Source organism: Cinclus cinclus, chromosome 3, assembly GCF_963662255.1.
Source record: "Cinclus cinclus chromosome 3, bCinCin1.1, whole genome shotgun sequence".
Lineage (NCBI taxonomy): Eukaryota > Metazoa > Chordata > Aves > Passeriformes > Cinclidae > Cinclus > Cinclus cinclus.
Window position 1 is genome coordinate 72416697 of NC_085048.1, and position 20210 is coordinate 72436906.

General features: G+C 37.7%; 1 protein-coding gene across 1 annotated transcript in view; it reads right to left on the minus strand.

The window, feature by feature from the left end:
• Positions 1–975: 975 nt before the first annotated feature.
• Positions 976–20210, minus strand: part of SMOC2 (SPARC related modular calcium binding 2) — a 136136-nt gene continuing 116901 nt past the window's right edge. The window contains exons 10-13 of the mRNA XM_062489153.1: positions 7260–7362; positions 6108–6382; positions 3680–3723; positions 976–999 (exon numbers count right to left, since the gene is read on the minus strand). Coding sequence (XP_062345137.1) covers positions 976–999; positions 3680–3723; positions 6108–6382; positions 7260–7362 — 446 coding nt within the window. The remainder of the gene's footprint in view (positions 1000–3679; positions 3724–6107; positions 6383–7259; positions 7363–20210) is intronic.

Here is a 20210-nt window from a genome sequence, read left to right on the forward strand (position 1 = left end):
TCCACAAAGAAAAAGCCTCAGGCAGGGGCAATGTGAGTAGCCCCTCCTCTAGTGGGCCCCCAGACAAGCCAAAGGGTTGACAGAATAGCCAGGTGTAGGGGAAAAGGCTTATTTTCCCTGTCACAATAGGAAGATTTACAGTTCCGACCCATACAAACTCTGCTCCATGCTTTGACCATGGAAACATGCTTTTAGGCCCAGGCTGAACCAGACTGGAGTGACTACAATCCACCTTACTCCTTTTTGGTTTGCTGTGTTAACAACCCAAGTGAAAGCAAACAGGAGAAAAATCCTACCAAAGCTTATTAAAAAGGCACTTCAAAAATTGATAAAAGGATACATTGTTCTATAAGCATCCCAAATAGAATAACTGGTTTTTTTTAATCCATTAGTGGTTGTATTCTCATTGTATGACCTTTGGAAAGCCTAATAATTACAATAAAACCAAAATGAAATAAAATATTGCCACCAATGAAATATCAGTAAAAAACTGGAAAACCAAGTAAACAGCAATTTACACAATTCTCTCAGTCCTGCAAACCTGAAACATTCAACACTGCTTGGACAAAATTGAGAATACAGTAGATTTTTCAGCATAACTCTACTAAAATGACAGTATTAAGAACAATAAGGCATACTACTGAAACCAAAAATACACAGAGTCAGGTTTCTATGCTACTGTTTGCCAAAAAGTTATTTTTTAAAAAATGGTTTAAATGCAAACTTTTACATCTTCAACATGTTTTACATATTTCAGACAACAAAAGAATACACATACATTGTATGTGATAATTTTTCAAAATTAGCCATTACTTTTTCACAGATTAAAAAAAAAGTCTGTTTAAATATTTCATTTCTACAAAGTGAATTTACATTTTTAAGTACAAAGTGCAAATACTACAGTTGCTTTTTATTGCCTTTTGGTGAGGAAATCTCCCACATGTCAAAGAGATCTGCCTTGGATTAGTAAGGTGTTCACCCTTGCTTCTTCGAAACTTGCTGAAAGGAAATTGGGAAAATTTGCATTACTAATGATGTTTTCAATTACTCCAGTATAAAATTCTATCTCTGTTTTTCAGCAGTGCCCATATACTACTATCAGAAGAGAGTTCCGCATACATATATATAGGGAATAAGAAAATTCCTGCCCTGTAGTCCTTCATGGGATCTATGAGCAAGGGTATGAGGAATATCTTGACTACTTACCTAAGGCCCCATCAAACACAGTGTTTTAGCAACTGCCTGAGCAAGTCCCTGGCTCAATATGCCTCCTATGGCATGTGATGTATAAGGAATGGGCTGCTCACCAAATTCTCACGAACAATCTGTGGTTTCCTTACAAACTTTTCGCTAGGCTGCAAAAGACCCCCTAGGTCTCGCTGACAGCATGTGGGCATGTACGTGTGTGTTGGACAGGGTGGAGCTGAGCAAGGAAAATATACCTGGCCACTGCCTATCAGACCTATCTCCTACTTGACCTCTTTTAGAGTGACCACAGCTGTGCCTCAGTCAGCATATTGGTGTATGTTTCTCTATCTGCTTTCTTTCAGTAAGCTGTTTTTCCACATATGTGAAAAAAGCATGTGCTGAAGCACACACAAGCATATATTTAACTAAACTGCTGCAATAAACTAGTATAGAGTAAGCTTTTGAGTGTGTGTCTCCTGAATGGTGCAAATCTGATCAGGCCTTCTTAGATGGGTGGTTTCCTTTGAGCAGCTTCCTTCAAAGTGAGAACTTGTGTGATGAAAACCACCTTCTGCATTTGCAACCATGTATTGTTCAAGTATGAAACTGCCAATAGTGGTTGGCATGGTTTTCTTAGCCAGCTTTAATTTAAGGCTATAATTTGTCAGCAACAGCTCCTAAAATAATCGATGCTGAGTCAGCAAAATTATTGGACAAAATTGAAAACCGTAGATGTTCTAAGGACACTTTTATTACCATTTCCTCAAGTCAGTATCAGGCTACAAGAAAGAGGAGAGGGTTTCCCATGCTTCAAGTGTAATGCACGTGTGCCAGTAATTGCCATTATATAATTAAAATAACCCCTCTGAATGCTCTGGAGTTCTGACAGGATAATTGTTTTCAGGCTGTCTTGTTTAAAGTATAAGTGATTTGTGGGGAAAACCTGAAAAATTAAGACCACAAGCACTTGTTTAAACAAACAAATTTATCACATTATTGTAGCCGTGAGAATATTTTATATTCCATCAAAGGTATGTAGGAGGTCTCTGGTAAAAACCACAACCAGTGTTGAGCTTGCCTTAGGAAGTGCAAACCTAACATCAAACAAAGAAGAGATAAAAAAGGGAATAAATCCATGAGTACCTTTGAGAGGAAGATTTCTCTTGCCTTGTGGGTAGGTTCACCTGGGGTTCAGTTTCTAACAAATTAATCTAGCTTTATGATAGATGGGAAGACATTTGCCACAATTAGGGTTTTGGGGTATTTTTAGCCAAATTCCTATACTCATAGGTGCAGCATTACCTGAGCTGATCATGAATAACTGTTGAACCAGTTCATCATTTGCTGATGCTTTTGTGGGCATTAATAATTTAAGTCCTCTAACTAATACAATAGTGAGGTAAAAATAGTGTGATGATGACTCTTGTTAGACCATTCAAACGACTGGACTCATAAGCCCTCCTTCAAGACCACGGAAAAGTACTAGGAAGGTATGACCATATTGCCCAGAAAATTCTTTTTTAGAATAAATAGTTATAAAAATAGACACACACAGAATAAACTCCACTTTTTTTAATCTATTTTTCTGGCCTTTCACTTGAGTCCCTCCTTTTCAACATGCACCTTTCCTTCATTTAAAAAAAACTCTGCTTTTATGCCTTTTTCACCTCTAAATGGCTTGAGTAGCCAAACCTCCATGGATGACACACAGTGGTGCTATTTTGAAAAACAAGATCAAGTCTTTGCAAAGAATTGATCAAAAAAAAAAAAAAGAAAAATCACAGATTATGCTGTCAGGGCACTTGACATTTTATTTTCTCTAATCTTTCTTCAATTTTAGTTCAAATGTAGATTAGCAGACTGATGCAAATCCTAGCTCCTCAGCATCATTTTGCTCAGCCAGCAAAGGCATTTGAAAATGACAGCTCTTTTCAATACACTAATATTTTTAAAGCTGTTTAAAGCCATCATATAATAATGCAGTGAGTATATATTTTTACAGGGTATGGGAAATGCACGGCTTTGTTCATTTTAATAAATGTCAGTTTGTGTCTGCAGTGTGACACAAAGGAGAATTGACAGAATTCAGCTAAACTAAAGGTTAAATGAAGATGAAGCAATGCACATTCAAAAGTGTATGGGAATGCTGTCATTCAGGAATGCAGCAGACTCATGAAGGCTCAACTACAGTCATCAAATTATCATGTATGCCCTATATGTCAACTTACACTTTCCTAGGAGCTTCCACATGCAAGCCTAATCCACTTTGCAAATTATGCATGTTTACTCTGCACCTGTAATAGACTGATTTAGCTTTCATACATAGAACTTAAGTCAAAATTTGTTAATTGGGATGTTTCTCTATGTTTTTCTGGGGACTCTGCAGAACAGCAGATTAAAGCAGTTTGAAGTTGCAATGATGACTGCTAAAATCCCAAGAAATTCAGCCAGGAGAGGCAGAAATGGAGATCTTGCTCTCCTCAGTACTCACCTGCCTGCTGGATGAAGTGCTCTCAGTGTTGGTTCTAGGGACTGCTACAGGAAGGGAAAGAAAACATTATAAATATGGTTGTAAATTATCCTCAGGAACTCAAGCCCTCATTCTGAAAAGATATTTTTTAGATCAGGGTAAGTGCACAGCTTTCAATAAATGACATAAAATATTTCAGATATTCATTGACACATCTACTTTCTTCTTTCCTCAATACACATTGCTTATTTCAATGGGTTAAATTAAAGTTGAACAACAACATCCCTTGCCAGTTAACATGTCACATTTGCTTAGGATGTGCATCTAACCAAGGTTAAGCATTTCAAACTTACTAAATCTTCAGTGGTAAATGTAGTCTATTATCCCTGGCAGTAAAGAAGCATGGACAAGCAGACTGTCTGGAAAGCATTCACTTTGATTAAAGATATTGCACAGAAACATTTCTAAAGCCAAAGACATTGTTCACATTTAATCTGTAAAACGACAAGATTATCACTGTTTGCTTGGTGGTTTTTTTTGTTTTTTTTTTTTTAATTTCTCAGTCTCAAAGACAGTGGTCAAAATAGGGGAAAATAAGCCCTCCAAAAGCTAAATGAATTTGCTAGCCCATTAATCTTCCTATGCAAACTTTTGAGATTAGGGAGGAACTTGCTCTCTTGGTTTTCCATGTCAATGAATCAAGCTGGACTGGAACTAAGGGAAACAAAACTGGACCTCAGAAAATGTTACAGCACCTAGTACTGCCTTCAGAAAACATGTTTTACAAGTCTTTGGCTTTTATATTGCTCCAATTATTCTCACACAAGACACCTGGGACTCACACAAAATGATACAGAGCCACTTCCTTAGCTCAGCTCTCACACCTCAGGTGACAAGAGTCCCCTGTTTTCCTAGAAATGTAACTCTACATGTAGTGATGTGGTAATTGCTTTCATTTGTGCAAGTGAAAGGAGTACCAGAAAGGAAATTTTAATTATCAAGTAAGAGAAACAAAATAGGATAATGGTATTCCAACAAAAGTAATTATTATTGTCTTGTCCTTAAAACTATGTACTTCTAGTAAAGCAACATGATGATTTGGTTAAGACCTTTTTTCCAACTGGATACCATTAGTTTTTCAATGCCAAAGTTCTGAGATTTTTTTTCCTTCCAAAGTTTAATGATCTAATTATTGAATAGATTTTTTTAGAGATCTGTTAAAAAACTTCCATTACGGTGGACGCAATTTTTACTTCAGCCAAATCTGTGTATGATCTTCACACAATTGCATGCCTCTTACAATTTTCATTTCCAAAACAGGAAGTTTATTCTAATCTTTGGGGTTTTTTCCCACTGGAATATGAAGACAAAAACACCTGAGGTTTGCTTTCAATCTCACTACGGCTTTCCTTTACCTGCTGTGTAGTGATTTTGGACCCAAATTTCATCCACAGTAAGTCCAAAGAATGCCTGCTGCAGGAGGGCAGAAGTGTTTGACTTTCCATATTCATAGCATAAAAATAACAATACTCATCCACGTTCATTTACATTTTTAAATCTTCATTATCTAAGTGAAAATTCGAAGTTATCATTATAAGGTCCACAAAAAAGCCACAGGAAAAAAATCCTGGATCGAATTGATACTTGTTTTGAGATGCGTTAATCTGAGCCATAGACAATTCACTTCATTAGTAAAATGCAGACCTCTAGACCTCTTCTGTCTTTCTGCAGTATTCTTTTTCTAGACTTTATTACAACCAATGAAACCTTTGTTCCAACATCTTTGCTCCATTTTAAGGTGCCAGACAAAACAATTTACCTATATTCATTCTTCCACAACTTCTTAAAGTATGGGGATCTACTGCTGCTGTTTAGAAGTTGGTTTTTTTTTTAATTTTTTTTTCCATTTTCAGAAATTGTGTGATTGAACGCTGCAGGGACTAATATACTCTGTAGTTAGTTGCTCCCTTTCCTACGAGTTTGGCAGCAAGGTAAGGTGAGGTGGTTGTGTATCAGCCATTATTCCACCTGTCTGGCATATGACCACATTCCTTTGTGCATCTCTAAACTACATTTGAGAAAAGAGAATTCATTAGAAAGCTCAACCATGTGCTTCCTTCCAGGAATCCAAAAAGCACAGGTGTGATACTTCCACTCACTCAGAACACAGTTCTTTAATAACATTAAACTGCATTTTTGATGACTGTTCTTGTATCTTCTTAGGTTTCCTACCATTATACATTTAATGATCAGAATCAACAGGAAGTTTTTGATTCTATTGGATCAAAGGGATCCAGAAGAAACCTTCTTGCCATCTGCCCAAAGCAACAGCTGCATTAGCTGCAGACAGGTGTATTCTTTTATTTTGTATAACTCAGGCACATATAAATACCAGACTTCGTAAGCTTTGAAGAATTTAGTGAAAAAGACAGAGAGAAATAGTTCTTACTATGGCGTTTCTTTGTTTCTGCTTTACCTTCTTCTTTTGTTACTCCCAAGCAGCCCATTAATTCTTGAACTGACAAGGATTTATCGTTGTTTACATCACAGTATTCCACAAACTTCTTCACACATTTTTTGGGTTTTGATTTCTTTCTCAGGAATCTCTTAAATGGCTTGATTTCTTTCTTGCCAATATCACCACTGGAATTTTTATCAAGCTGCTTGAAATACCAATGGACTACTCTCTCTTCCAGAGTATGATTTGGATCAGGCTCAGAAACACTGGAAAAGGAGAAAAAGAGAATTTAGTGTTAATTCAGATATTTAATACCTTTATTTCAGAACAGTTACATCACTGTCAGACAACCATCACCATTGTTATGTAGAACTCCCTGCTTTTGGACACTAACTCCTTGTAGTAAATCTCTCTTTTTTCAACTTTGGCCATCAATATCCTAAATTTTGTACTAAGGGCTAGAATCTGCTTTTAGTGTACTCTCTGAAACCCTGTTGAGGTCAGTATCATACTTGGCAAACAGCACTTTCCCCTTTAATTTCCTCAAACAGAGAAAAGTGAAGAGCAAAGTAAAAGAGAAAACGACTGCTTCACAGTCAGCAGACACATTAAATGTGTAAAGAAACCAACTGAAGTTGATCAACAATCAGCATTGCCAAATACTGAAGCTCCAATTACAACCCATGATGGATTCTCTTAGAGCTACAGCACCTAAATGTATTGAATTACAGGATAAACTATAAAAATAAACGCTATCTCCTCAGATAAGTACCTGACCTGCAGATGCCCTAAGGTTGACAGAACTTACACATTTTTAACAGTGCATGCGACTGTTGATAGCATTGGTTGGTTTTGCAAGCAACTAGGAAGAATGTGAATCAGGAAGGTAGCACACATTCAAGAAATAAAGCCTTGAGAGGAGAACAAAGATGGACACACATTGCACCAGCAGCTACAGATAAACCCTGAGCTGTGCTGCTGAGAACTCATCTGTCCAGTCTATCTCTGTTTAGTGAACATAGTCCACAGTGGTAACTTTGAAGTAAACTCTCATAGATAGGTTCTTGGAAATTCATCCTTTTTGAAGGCTCCTCAAAGCCCTCAGCAATCCATTCACCACACAAAAAAGGATCTGAAACCCACCGGCTAGAAGACAGTGATGGATCAGAGACCGCGTGCACCATATCTGTGGACAATGCATCCAAAACACTTGTCAGGAACTCGTTCTTCTTGGCCCCAGGACAACCTAGAAAATCAGATTTTTTTTCTTTTCTTGTAACCTATTTTTACAACATTTCTATTCCAACAATAGTTTAGACTTTGAGATAGATACCACTCCCTGTACACAAATATCCATAAATTGTGGGCATGTTCATAACAAAATTCAAAGACAGGCATTTAAATTCATATATATATATATATCTGTAACAGAACAGGAATAAAAGAACAACCCTTTGAACTGAAGCAGATGTGAATCTGTTTTGCATACCTTGAGTCCCTTTCTTTCAGTTTTTTCTGTTGTTTTTCCTTCTTTCAGGTGTACTTAACATGTGTGTCCCATTTTGAAAATAACAGCTTTGAAGCAATGAAAGTTTGTATATGACACAAGACAGAAACACAGACTAGAAGCCGACAACACAATACTTATTTCAGACTTCCACTTTTGCTCCTCTTATTTTCCACTGGCGTTCTCAACACACGTGCTTTCAGTGCATTGGTTTTCCTCCCTGTGAAATGATAGTCAACTCCTTGTGTCCTTGCCTTTCCTCTTGGACAGGGGTTAACTAGCACTACATGGCACCTCACCCAATCATCTGCTGCTAGTTGGTACTTTGGTTCATACTGTGAGATCCATACAGCAATGGTAGATCATCTTCACAACCACATTCCCTATGCTATGAAGCTCTTCTCTGAAAGAAACTGACAGCATGTTTCAGACACATAATATGTCAGAGAAATATATACTGAAAGATCCCCTCTTCAGGCAGCACAGCTGGAGCAGATAAATTCCTCTGACAAGCACATGGATGTTGACATATGGAGGTTTGCTTATACAATACACCTGCTTCCTCTCCTCTTCCCTAGAGCCCTGAGCCAAACACCAGGTTTTCCTCCAGCCCTCTAAATAGCTGAATTAAAGCATAGGATGATCCATGATCAGTGACACAGAGATTACAAGCTTGAAGCTAGAGCCCGTGGCAGGACTTTCACAGACTGTTCTGTGCTGGAAGCCACTTACTCTAGTTCTGTTTTAAGGTGAAAAAGGGAAATACCTTGAAGTGTTGTAGAAAAGGAAGATTAGTCAGTCAGTAGAGATTTGGTATTTTTATTACATTTCTCAGCAGTCTCTGGAGCAGGCAGTAGTACTACATGAGTCTGAAAAGCTTCATCTTGCCCAGCAAATTACTTTTTAATACATTGCATGTTGATCCAAGGAAATAAACCTGTGTTATATTAGCCCTTAGTTGTGTTGCAGTAAGAATAACTTAGCTATTATGTACAGCAGGAGTACCCACTAGATATTATTGCCTAACACATTCATGTAGTTATGAGTTCCTTGCCTTTGGCACAGGGGATATTTTATTCCAGTAACTGGAAAAGGTATATAAAAGGAATTCACTTAGGCAAGTTTCATTGCACTAAGAGTACACATATGAAAGCAGTTGTGACTCTGTTAGATATATCCCTTTCTCCTTAATCTTTAATCAGTTGTAGGTTTTTTCTATCACAACTGGAAAAAAAGAGAAAAAAGAAATCAAAAAACCCCAAAAATCCCCAAAACCAAACAATCCAGCAGCTATGACTGTAAGTTTGAGTTCACTGAGGCATGCTCTTCGATCTTCCCAGGAAGGAGCAAAAGTTAGAAGGGTGGCAAGATGTTAATAAGGGAAGGACAGAAGACTGTACCAACAAGTTCCCTTCAGTGCATATTCTCTAGAGTTTGCTGTCAAATTAGTTTCAGGCATTCCAGCCATGAGAGTAAATTGTGCATTGTGATTTAAATGAGGTCACATAACTTTGCAAGCCACAAAAGCACGTTTGTCCAGAGATGAGCCAGGCAGCTCTCATGCAGCAGGCACATGCAGCTGGGTCAGCATGCCCACCTGTATGAATCAAGCAACCAAGTCCCTGAGCGACCTGCTGAGCTCAGTGCTACCTCTTGCTAGCAAGGACAGCACTGTGGGTCAGAGCAGGTTCCCTGCAAAGGATGGGTGAAAAGTCTGTCTGAGGCTCTCCATGTAGGCCTATCTTGAATGTTTATGAGCTTTATTCATTTCATGTTGGAGCTGTTACTACCAACATCAGCCAGAAGCCTAAATTCAGCTCTGAACATGAGTTGTGAACTGATATACAACTTGTGGAAAATGCAGCACAACATGCAGCAAAGGCAATTTGACTTTTTTCTTTCTCTGTCCTCTTTTTTTTTTTTTGATAGTTAATAATGTCAATATTCAATTTGATTTAGGAGCTCCACCTGATTTTTTCGTATTATTTACAGGTGTATTTCTGAAACATCTGGAAGAAACAAAAATCTGCTTTAGGTAGTTTCCGCTGCTATCCAGGGAGCTGCTGAGTGTACATATGCTACGGATATAGCGATCAAAATCCTCACTTAGCTTGTCATTTATGAGATACAGCTAAGCAGGGGAAAGTATCAACTTCTAAATTCACAAGAAATCACGGGAAGAAAATTCCACAGTTTAAAGTCTGTCTCTGACAATTTTCCCTAAGAATAATAAGGGCTTCTAAATGTATATTTCATAAAGTTGCAATAGCAGCTGACAGCAACAGAAAAGAAAAATTGCTGTTAAAACAAACACAACTGGTTGCTGTGAAACATTCAAATTACAACTCTACTACTTAACGTAAAATGACACCCCACAAAATCCTCATCAGTTAAATACAGAGAAAATATTCAGGTTCTCCCAATTATAAGTTTTGCTGATGTGTGGGCAATCACACAGCAATGTACCCCACAGTGAAATCTCTGTTCTTTGCAGGTGTTACTAACTCAGAATAATTCTCTGGAGGCTTCATGCTGAGCTTTAATTTTCAACAAATTTGTGGATGAACTGGCAAGACTGAAGGAGCTTTAGCTTGATTTTAATGAATAATTCACTCTTATTGGGCTAAATACAGAAAGGGAAATACTAGTCTCTTATGGGAGCCTTATACTTCTTGCTGTGTTTTATAGGCTTCAGTTCCTTCTGCAGCTGCCTGTCCTATGTGGATTTGACAGCTTACATAAATAGTAATTTGTTGTTAAAGGGTGGAAGCTGAAACCACATGGAGTTAACATACAGGTTCAGAATGTAGACTGAAGTGTTTGCTTTAAGGATAATGTAACCCAGAGTAAACCTTAGACCAACAAATACATACAACAAATGACAGGAATACACAAACACCTCATTTCAGCTATAATATAAATGAAATCAGAGAATCATTATTATGCACTGTATCTCTGATATATACACATCTCTCTGTACACATAACTACTTTTAGGACTGAGAATGGATTTTTGAAGTTAAATCTGTGGAGAGGTTTTCCATAAATATTCTAAAGTAAGCACCCTAGTGCCTTGGAGCTCACTGCTTGGTTGATAATAATCTACTACTATCAGTCTTGGAAGATTATCTTTTATAACATATCTGAAGTCATGGCTAGAAGAGCATTTTGTTAATTTCTGTAAAAATGGGAATCCAACAGACAAGATTAGCCATCTTTAAAGAGATTTTACATTAATCTTCCTGCAAGAGAGGAAAATGCCTTGACTCAGTCACTCAAGTTATTAAAGGCATGACAACTTCCCGTTAGCAAATATAAAGTTTCTTTTTTATTACCTGTTTGATAATATGAACATAAAGCTTAGCAGTGCACTCAAATACAGTGACCAGTGAAATACCTCTGAAGATTGCAAGTAAGTTTTTGATCTACCAAAAAGCAGAATGATCATAACTATTCATGCTTCATTTGTACCTTTGATTTCACTGAAAAACAGTGTTATACAGAAGAAAATAATTTAAGAAAACTTAAGAAAACTTGCTTATTCTGGGAGAACAGACAATACAAAAACATTTTTTCTTGGACATTTATTCTATACACACAAATATGTACAGTCATGAGTTTATTTCTGTTGATCCATGTGAACCACAAGTTTGTGTTTGTCTAGACATGCTGAGGGGCCTCCTCCGTTTTTGGAGGACTTCATGATCTCTTCCTTGCTCCCTCTCCAAGAAAAAAAACCAAAAAAACAAAAAAAACAAAACAAAACAAAACAAAACAAAAACAAAACCAAAACCCAAAAAATATCACTTTCAAAATATGAGCCTGGGAAGTGAAATTTGTTTCTCTGCTGATTCCTAAAAATCATGGTCTCAAACCATGTCTCACCGACAGAGTCAGTGCCTTTATAGTTTTATTTAACAGATGGACCTGATGACCTTGGAGGTTGCTTCCAGTCTTAAGAATTCTCTGATTCCATGACTATATGCCTCATTTCAATTTCTCCCTCACTGCAGCTTCTGATAAGTTCTCACAGACAAAAAACTACCTACTTCTTATTCTGTATCCTAGAAGACTTGAAGACATTATTACCTCTCCTTGTTAACATCCCTCAAGTATTAATATTTTTTTATAATTTTGTTTTATTTTTTCTCTTGAATATTCATACAATTTAAAAGAATTAATTTAAGCTCCGAGACAAATTCTATTTCATATGTCCTTACACAAATTTCAAAAATAAGTAAATAGAATACAGTGGATATTAGCTGTAGGGGGGCTACTGATCCATTGCTTTGTAGCTCCAGATCTCCATGTCTTACAGGAAAGAAGTATTATTTCTCAACACGTACAGGAAGTAGGTTTCAGTTCTTAACATGTATTTAATTTTATTTTTGTTACTATTTAAAAATTATCTTTCTGTTCTAATTTGAAGGGGCACACACACACACTAAAGAGTTAACAAATGATGCTTTCCCAAAACCCTACCCTTCAACCCTAGGCATTCATATCATACCAAAGTGCATTGAGGGGGATTTGTTGAACTTGAGCCTGCTGAGATGAGGTGTCTCACCCATAATAGTTATTTAAGCTTAGTATAAAGGAACCCATTCAGACGGCATTCATCCCAACTACCTGAGGGGTTTTTTCTCCTTAGAATAGAAGAGAATATCCCTTAAAATGTTCTACTTCTTCCCTATTAACTGAGGAAGCCCAGAGAGATAACTTATATTCCCAGGTGGTGTTAAACAGCTTGTGATTAATTTGATATGTATCTGTTTTATAAATAGATTTAGGCTCCAACTACTATTCTAAGGGTGAATGTAGAAGAAAGAAGGAATAATATTCATACCAGAAACACAAGATCTTATAAGCAGCTTTTGCAGACAACTGAGTTACAAAGACGAGGGCATTTGTTGATAGGAAAAACAGTCCATTACATTCATTTCAGTTCCTGTACTATTATTACTAAACAAGAAAGAGAAAATTGTATCAGAACATCAAAGCATAAGACAGGCAATGTGAAAGGGCTAACTTCTGACTACCACTTTTTAGTTTGGTTTTCCCTCCATAAAAGTTTGAAGGGCTTTTGAGAAGTGAATTTCTTCCTGCTAATAGCTCTAAGATGTCACTGTGACAACAGGGAGCAATGAACCAGTTGAAACACTGGTAATCCTTTCAAAGGCCACCCAGCCAAAAATCAAGGCTGAACTTGAGGAAGTCTTTGGATCTTATTTGCCATTCTTAAACATTCTCTTGTAGACCTTTACCTTTCTAAATTTGACTGCAAATAGGAAAAAAGTCTAAAAATTCAGATCATAATGAGCTGTGCCTCTTTGCTGCTTGACTGGATCCAAGAAAACTGATGTTTCTATTTGGTAGTCAATGCCTACAGAATATCTACTTCACTTTTGGAGGCCAAAGACATCTCAGTATGTTGAGAAGGAACCGACATTCTGAGCATTTAGGTTTTCAGTCTGTACCTATGCAAACTTGTAGGCATTAGAGGCTCATGACCTCAGGTTAAGCACGACGACCTGCAGTGCGGCCATGTGGATCCAGCTCAGGGGAAACAAATAATGCATTTCACTGAAGTGTTGGCACAGTGACACAAGTCGATCATCTCACTGACTAGGACACAGAGATAAGAGCTTAAAAATTAGAAAGGGGCCCAAAAATGTGCAGAAGATAAAAGCAACTAGATCTGATTTTCAGAACATTATACTTCTGCTTTATATACCATATTTCATGACTGCCTGGACCTGAGATATACAGCTGGTACTTCTGACTGCAGTAGCACTTTTAAGAATAGCTTATTAAATGGAAAGATTTTGGAATACAGTTTTATATAGTATGACAGCGATCTGAATCTCCCCATTATCATCAGAGAGTCTTAACAATTAGCAACCAATAGAGAGTAAAATGCAGTTATTTTTAGTAGACATTTATTACTTCCCATTCACTTGTATTTTCATCATGTTGTTATGTTTCCTCTTAGGAGAAGGGTATGAAAGAAAACATATTTAATTACCTCCATTTAAATATCCATTAAAAAGGAAAAGCTATAACAAAGAATGTATGTTGTTTTAATTATGGAAGTGACCTCAGAAATAAGGTGCACAATTCTGGTCTCTTGATGGAAAAATTGAACTATGGAGACTTGACTTAGTGGGGATGTTTTTTACATTACTTAATTAATCTAAGCAGCCTGCTCCTTGGAAACCTTCATAAAAAACAGCCTTTTCTACAAACTGATGTTGATTTTAACTTTTCTGGCTATCTCCTACTGAGACTTTTAACACTGGAAGCAAAAGCTGAAAATCCTCAAAGCATCCACTAACATCTAAAGTCACAAAAAAGGTCTTTATTCAGAGCCTAAGAACCAATGGTCATTAAATGAGAAGGAGATCAGAGCTGTTGGGCCAGCGGCACACATTCCTATTAGAGCAATATTCTCAGAGTCGCTGGGCACAGAGTGCTATCTTCATGCTCATGTGTGATTCTTACGCAATCGTAACACAGGATAGATAGAGATGAAAGGTTAGCACTCCATAAAGATACCTTTTTGTACATGATGGATCTTTTCAAATACCCCTTTGAAACACTGTACATTCATTCTTTTGGGGGTTGTTTTGTTCTGTTTTGTTTTGTTTTAAAGAAAGAACAAATAAAGATGGTACAGAGGAATGATAACCTTTGGCACACAAATGGAGCGTTTCACAGATGCAGTGACCTGGTGTCTCTTGAATCTGGAAAGAAAAGCAGTGGCAGAACCACCAAATGCAAAACTAAGTGCTACCAGGACCCAAAGCATACTGTTGGATGGTAAAGGATGAGATGGAAAAAAAAAAGATGGGGAAGGGAGGAGCAGAAAGGAGGCAGAAGATCTAGCAATGTTGCAAGCAGCCATGTAAAACATGAATCTTCACCCTTGTTTTATTTTGCTTACACCTATGAGTACTGAACTTGCATTAAAAGACAAATTTTCACCACTTTTACCTGACTACTTTTTTCTCCCTCCCTTTGGTAACTGGCAAGTGACAGATGTAGAAATTGGATCTCCAACACAGACAGAGGCTAGAATTAATGGCAGGCAGGCATGGCTTTTTCTTGGAACATTAGCTATATATGGAATTGTAACTCAGAATGGATTTTTACAGTATTGATTAGAAGAGGTTTATAAAATGGAAATCCTCGAAGTAACTGAACTGAAACAGGAATCAGCAAGTACCACTAAAGCATTACTTAAACACTATGGAATGAAACAGTCTTTGGAAACCTGGCATCACAAAAATCTCCCTTCCTCTTTATGCAGTTTTAATTTGGGATCTACAGACATGTTACCTTTCTGGACAGTTTTCATTAAACATGACAGACTTCCTCTGCAAATATAATTTCAAATCTCACTGGCTTATCCTTTGCTAGATAAAAAGCTGTAAGATGACTAATATAAAAAAAAAATGCAACTTACAATTCGTCAGTAAGAAACTCTTACAAGGTATGAAATGACAGAAGAATGAAATGCCCCTACCTCCTGCTGAAGGAGGTGGACATACTATGACAGACTGAATAGGCCCAGGCAACACTATTTATTTAAAGTAAAGATGATGGCCCACTCCTTATTCAACATTACCCAATACACTTCTCCAGGACTGACAGAGGTCTCTGTAGCTAAAGCAGGTTCTCAAACCAATTTTCTTTGCAAACAGACGTCTATTTGGAACAGATCCCCAAGTCAAATATAGTACTGTGTTCTTCATTGAACAATAATAAACTAAATGCTCAAGTAATGATGAACTGGATTTAATTCCACAAAAAGCAGGCAACTGAGAATTAACCATGCTACCCTTAATTTGCAATTTACAGTAAGCACTGAGGCAATGAACACATTTCACTTGGTAGCACAGATCCTGCAATGACAGAAGCACAATGGAGCAAATTAAGGATGGAGATTAATGTAATTATGGTTCTAAAGTGTCTGCCAGGAAGGATGCAATGCAGCTGACTTCATGCAGAACAGTTTACAGTGTGCGGTTTGATTACAAAATACCTTGGGTTGCTTTACAGCAGGAAGATCCAATTCCATGATAACACTCCATTAAGGACTATGAGGACACTTTCCTCACTGGACCACTACCCTGTAGGTGAGTTTCATTGTGTACAGTGTGGTCTGTTTCCCCTGTGCTTGTCCAGCATTCAGTCAGGAATTCAACTAAGGATATCCTGCAGCCATGCCCAGGCCTGGATTTCCTTGCTTTTGTCCAGAAGCCCACCCTGTCAACTTCAGCAGATGCCATGAAGTGTAATGTTAACCAGGTTCCACAGAGTTTACTGACTCTTGGTATTAACAGGTAATATCCAAAAGGGCTGAGGAAAGAGGTTATTGAAATGTGAAAACCAGCCAGGCTTACTGACTGTGGGACTCTACAGGAAACTGAGAGCGAGAAATACCCTATCATCTCCCTCCAGACATCAGACATGGTCTACAAAGAAACATGACCCCATTTTATACACAGGCTGACCTGACATGGCATGCTGCAAGACTGAGCACGTGTAGTGTGTGTGTACAGTTTCTGGAGGAGGCCGTGGAATTTCATTCGTTGATAACACAGCAATAGAAACACATGAGCGAGGTTCTCAGGTGTCTTACTCTGTGCTGCTGAGTGAACGGACAGAGATGGAAACAACACATCACATAATAACTTTGTGCCCTGGGTATATGGGAAAATACAACCTGAGTGTGCAACAGCAGCATCCCAAATGCTAAGACCCAGGAAAACTGAATTCTTGTTGGGGATATATACTAACCTGACTTCCAGCCATGCATTTTGCAACAGTGCTCGCCTGCTGGTGAATGCAACTGAAATAATGGCTCAGTAATTCACATTTCCATTCTAACTCTACTGGGAATAATTCTTTGGTATAAATATGTGTACTCAAATGCTGATATAGTATACAATGGTCATTTTCCATTGTAAGTGAATGAATGTAAAATACTCTTATTCAAAACTAGAAGTCCATGCTTCGTACCTGCAGATACTCAATACTGCGAATTCCAACACTATCAGTCTATGAACTTTGCATGACTAAAGTAAACAAGCCCTATGCAGATGGCTATAAAAGGGTTCACATGCTAGATTGTCAAAAATCACTTGGTCATCTATTGCTGGTTAAAATCAGGAGGCAAAAGAGAATGCAATGAAAAATAAAATAACCCAAACATTTAAACCTTTAAAAATGCCTAGGATTAGATTAAGAAATTCAACATGTATGTGTGGATTACAAGGAAAAGGCAAACAGTTACAACCCGTCCATTTCTATCAACTGATACAAGCACATTGGCTGAGGATTTTACAAGTTTCAGTTATGTGTGCCATTGCAAAGTCTAGAGCTTAAGCCAGAACAATTTTTGTGGAAAGGACATGAGTATGTGGTAAGCGCAGTGAAAGAAGCAGAGAAGCATGGAAACTGGAGAGAACCATGTAGAAAATCAAGGGAGAGAAGAGAGGCATGGAAACCAGTGGAGAAAAAAGCTGCTTGAAGTTCCAAGCAAACTCACAGTCTGTGCTCTGACACAGACACCTCCAACAGCACTGACAGAATGTTAATCTTCCTCCCCCATTCTACTCCAAACAAAACTGTGGTTCACTGAGATAGCTCTGGCGTTCACATGAACTGGCTTCTGGTGGTTTTGTTTTCTCGGCTTCTGCCAAAGCCATGTGGATAACATGGCTGAATCTCTGCATCTTTAGCTGCATTGGCAGGGACAGAAGAGTTTTATATCTTCCTATTGCTTCTGGCGCTCTCGGTACGTGACCACGAAGTAGCTCTCTCTCGGACTGGCCAGGAAACAACAATTCCATCATGTGGAAATAGTCAGGAGTGGGTAGTTTATGTTTTACTCTGGTGCAAAATGAGCTTTTTAATTTTTTTTTTTTTAAGAGCAAAACACCCTATCCCATCTTGGCCAAATAACTTGGTGATGAGGGCACGCAGCTGAGATGGAGGAGACTGAGGTTCAACTCCCTGATCCAAACCAGACAGAGCAGAGAGTTGAAACCTGGCTTGCTGTTATCCCAGTGGAATACCCTAATCTCTGACACTAGAGAGTTAGGTTCAATTCCCTGCTCTGTCTGGTTTGGATCAAGGATTTGAACCTATGTTCTTTCCTCTTCAGCTGAGTACTCTAATCAACAAGCTATTGTGTGTCCACAGAAGGGTTCCTTTTGCTGTGAGCAATCCCTCAGAACAAAGAGAATGTCAGTAACCATTCCTATTGCTACATTAAAACATTTTCTTCAGCAGAACAAAAATAGCATCAGAACTGGACAGCATGTTCTTTAAGTCAGGGCTTCATCCTGCATGGCATAAAGAAATGCAACTAGCATCTTCCATAAAGCCTGGCAAGTGTGTCAACAGAGTCTTCTCACTAGATCAAATGAATTCATGAGCTTAAAGAAAAGCATGGACTTCAGTGCTTTGCTGGATAAAGGCACTGCACTTTACAGTCTGAAGAGTCAAATTCTCAAGTAAAAAGGGTTTTTTTGCCTTGCAAGTTTTTGTCTTGAGGCTTTTTGCCTCACCAAACAACAGAGTTGTGTGAACAGATGCTTCAGCAGCACTCTATCATTCTTCTATACTATAAGCCACTGCTTAGAATTTTTTTTTCAGCAAATACGAAAGAGAAGCCTGTTGCTTGATATGATAACACATCAAGTGTGTTGGGTTTTATTTTCTGATTTTAAATTCATTCAATTTAAAACTGAGCATTTAAGCTTCTCTAATACTCAACAGGAGTATTTCACTTAGGGGACTTAAAAGAGTAGACAATACAACTTCCAGTGGTATAAAGTTGAATTCAGAGCACACTGGAAAATATAGGGCAGCTGGAGGGACTCAAACACTCAGATGTCATGGAAAAGAGTGGGGAGGAAGGAAAAAAGCAAACTTTGCTTTAAGGGGCAAGAAAAAGCGTAGGGTACTTCAGCGGCTCTATCTCAACCTGACAATTTCCATTCACAACACAGAGCACAACCTTAATTTCTGTCCCTTTTTTTTTCATTTTCATGAGAAAGGTTTCATTCAATTGTCTAAATTTTTAACAGAAGGGGAACACAGTACCTTCAAAAACATCAACAAACTTTAGGACTCAACTTAGTAAAGCACCTAGGTTTGTCTATAATATCAAGTGTATCTTGGGTTGTTCAGATGGAATCAATTTGATCTATGAATTTCACGAATGCTTGAAGATAAAAACACCTGTCAAGACAAGGGGAAAGGATGAGAGTTCCAAATTCAAATTTTACAATATTTTTAGTGAACTTTATTTAATAAGTTTTCTGTTTTTTTCCTGCATGAAAAGGATCACTTTTCATCTCTCAAGTATTTGAGAGATTCCATTAATTATGCTGATATGTTTGGAAATGGTTACCAGGAAACAATGAAAAAGAATATAAATGCCTAGCTATCAAAGCACATTTTATGAATAAATTGCTCTTCTTTTATGACAGGCATTTACCTGTTGACTCTACAGAAAATATAATAAGTATAGAATGTCCTCACTTTATCTGTCCTGTACTACAGTGTTCTGCTGTATCTGTAAACAGAGATAAATCACTAAGAAGGAAACTTGGGCTTGGGGAATTAGTCTTTTGCTGCTGAAGTACAAATTTTGGATTGGCTACAAGAAAACTAATTAATTCCTACCTGTCTCCAAATTACAAATGTTACTGAGAAAACTTCTGAAGCTAAATATCTGAGAGAGAAAATAAATCTGTGGGAGGGAGCTTGACTTGAGCTTGTGCACATGGTATGAATCCTTACTTTAATAAAAAATTGTAAAATTCATTTGTAAAGAAATGTATTTTTAAAATTTATTTTCTTAATGTCAGGACTGGAAACAGTCCTAACATTAGCCAACCTATGAGTTCTATCTAAGATACAAGACATAGAAGGTACCCTTCTCTTTCTGCCCAGTTGAACATCTTAATGAAATTCATTTTAGAAAAAAGAAAAAACTTCAGCATCAAGACATTTACTGTACCCCACAATGAGCTCACCGTTTGTATATCACCTATGTAATTACAATTAGAGTAAGATACAGTGGGTCTAATCTGTTTGGGTTTTTTTTCCTCCCCCTGCAGACAACCACATTTGATTTCAAATGAAGAGTTCAGTTTTAATAGATTCATTCAGGTAACAGTTTCACGATGAGAAATACATGTCTCTCCTTTCATATTAAAAGAGAGTTTTCTGACCTGCTTCCCAGTGCAACTTTCTTTGGGTGGATTGTAAAGAATCAGAGCAGTTTATATCTGTTCACATTCCTCCTTCCCTTGCTGCCTTCCACACGAAGTGACTATCAAGTGAAGCCTGTCTGCAAGATGCCTCACAGCCAGATATTAAGGAGAGCTAGCAACAACAAAGCATTCACCCAAACGCTTAGCTAAGCCTCCAAGCTTAAATCTCAAGCAGCTAAGGAATTTAACAAAACAAGGTTTCACTGTAGAATAAACCATCCAGTTTTCACTCTCCCAGAAGAATCCTGCTTTCCCAAATAACCCTAGTTTAACCAAGCCACCTGACTATGTCAGG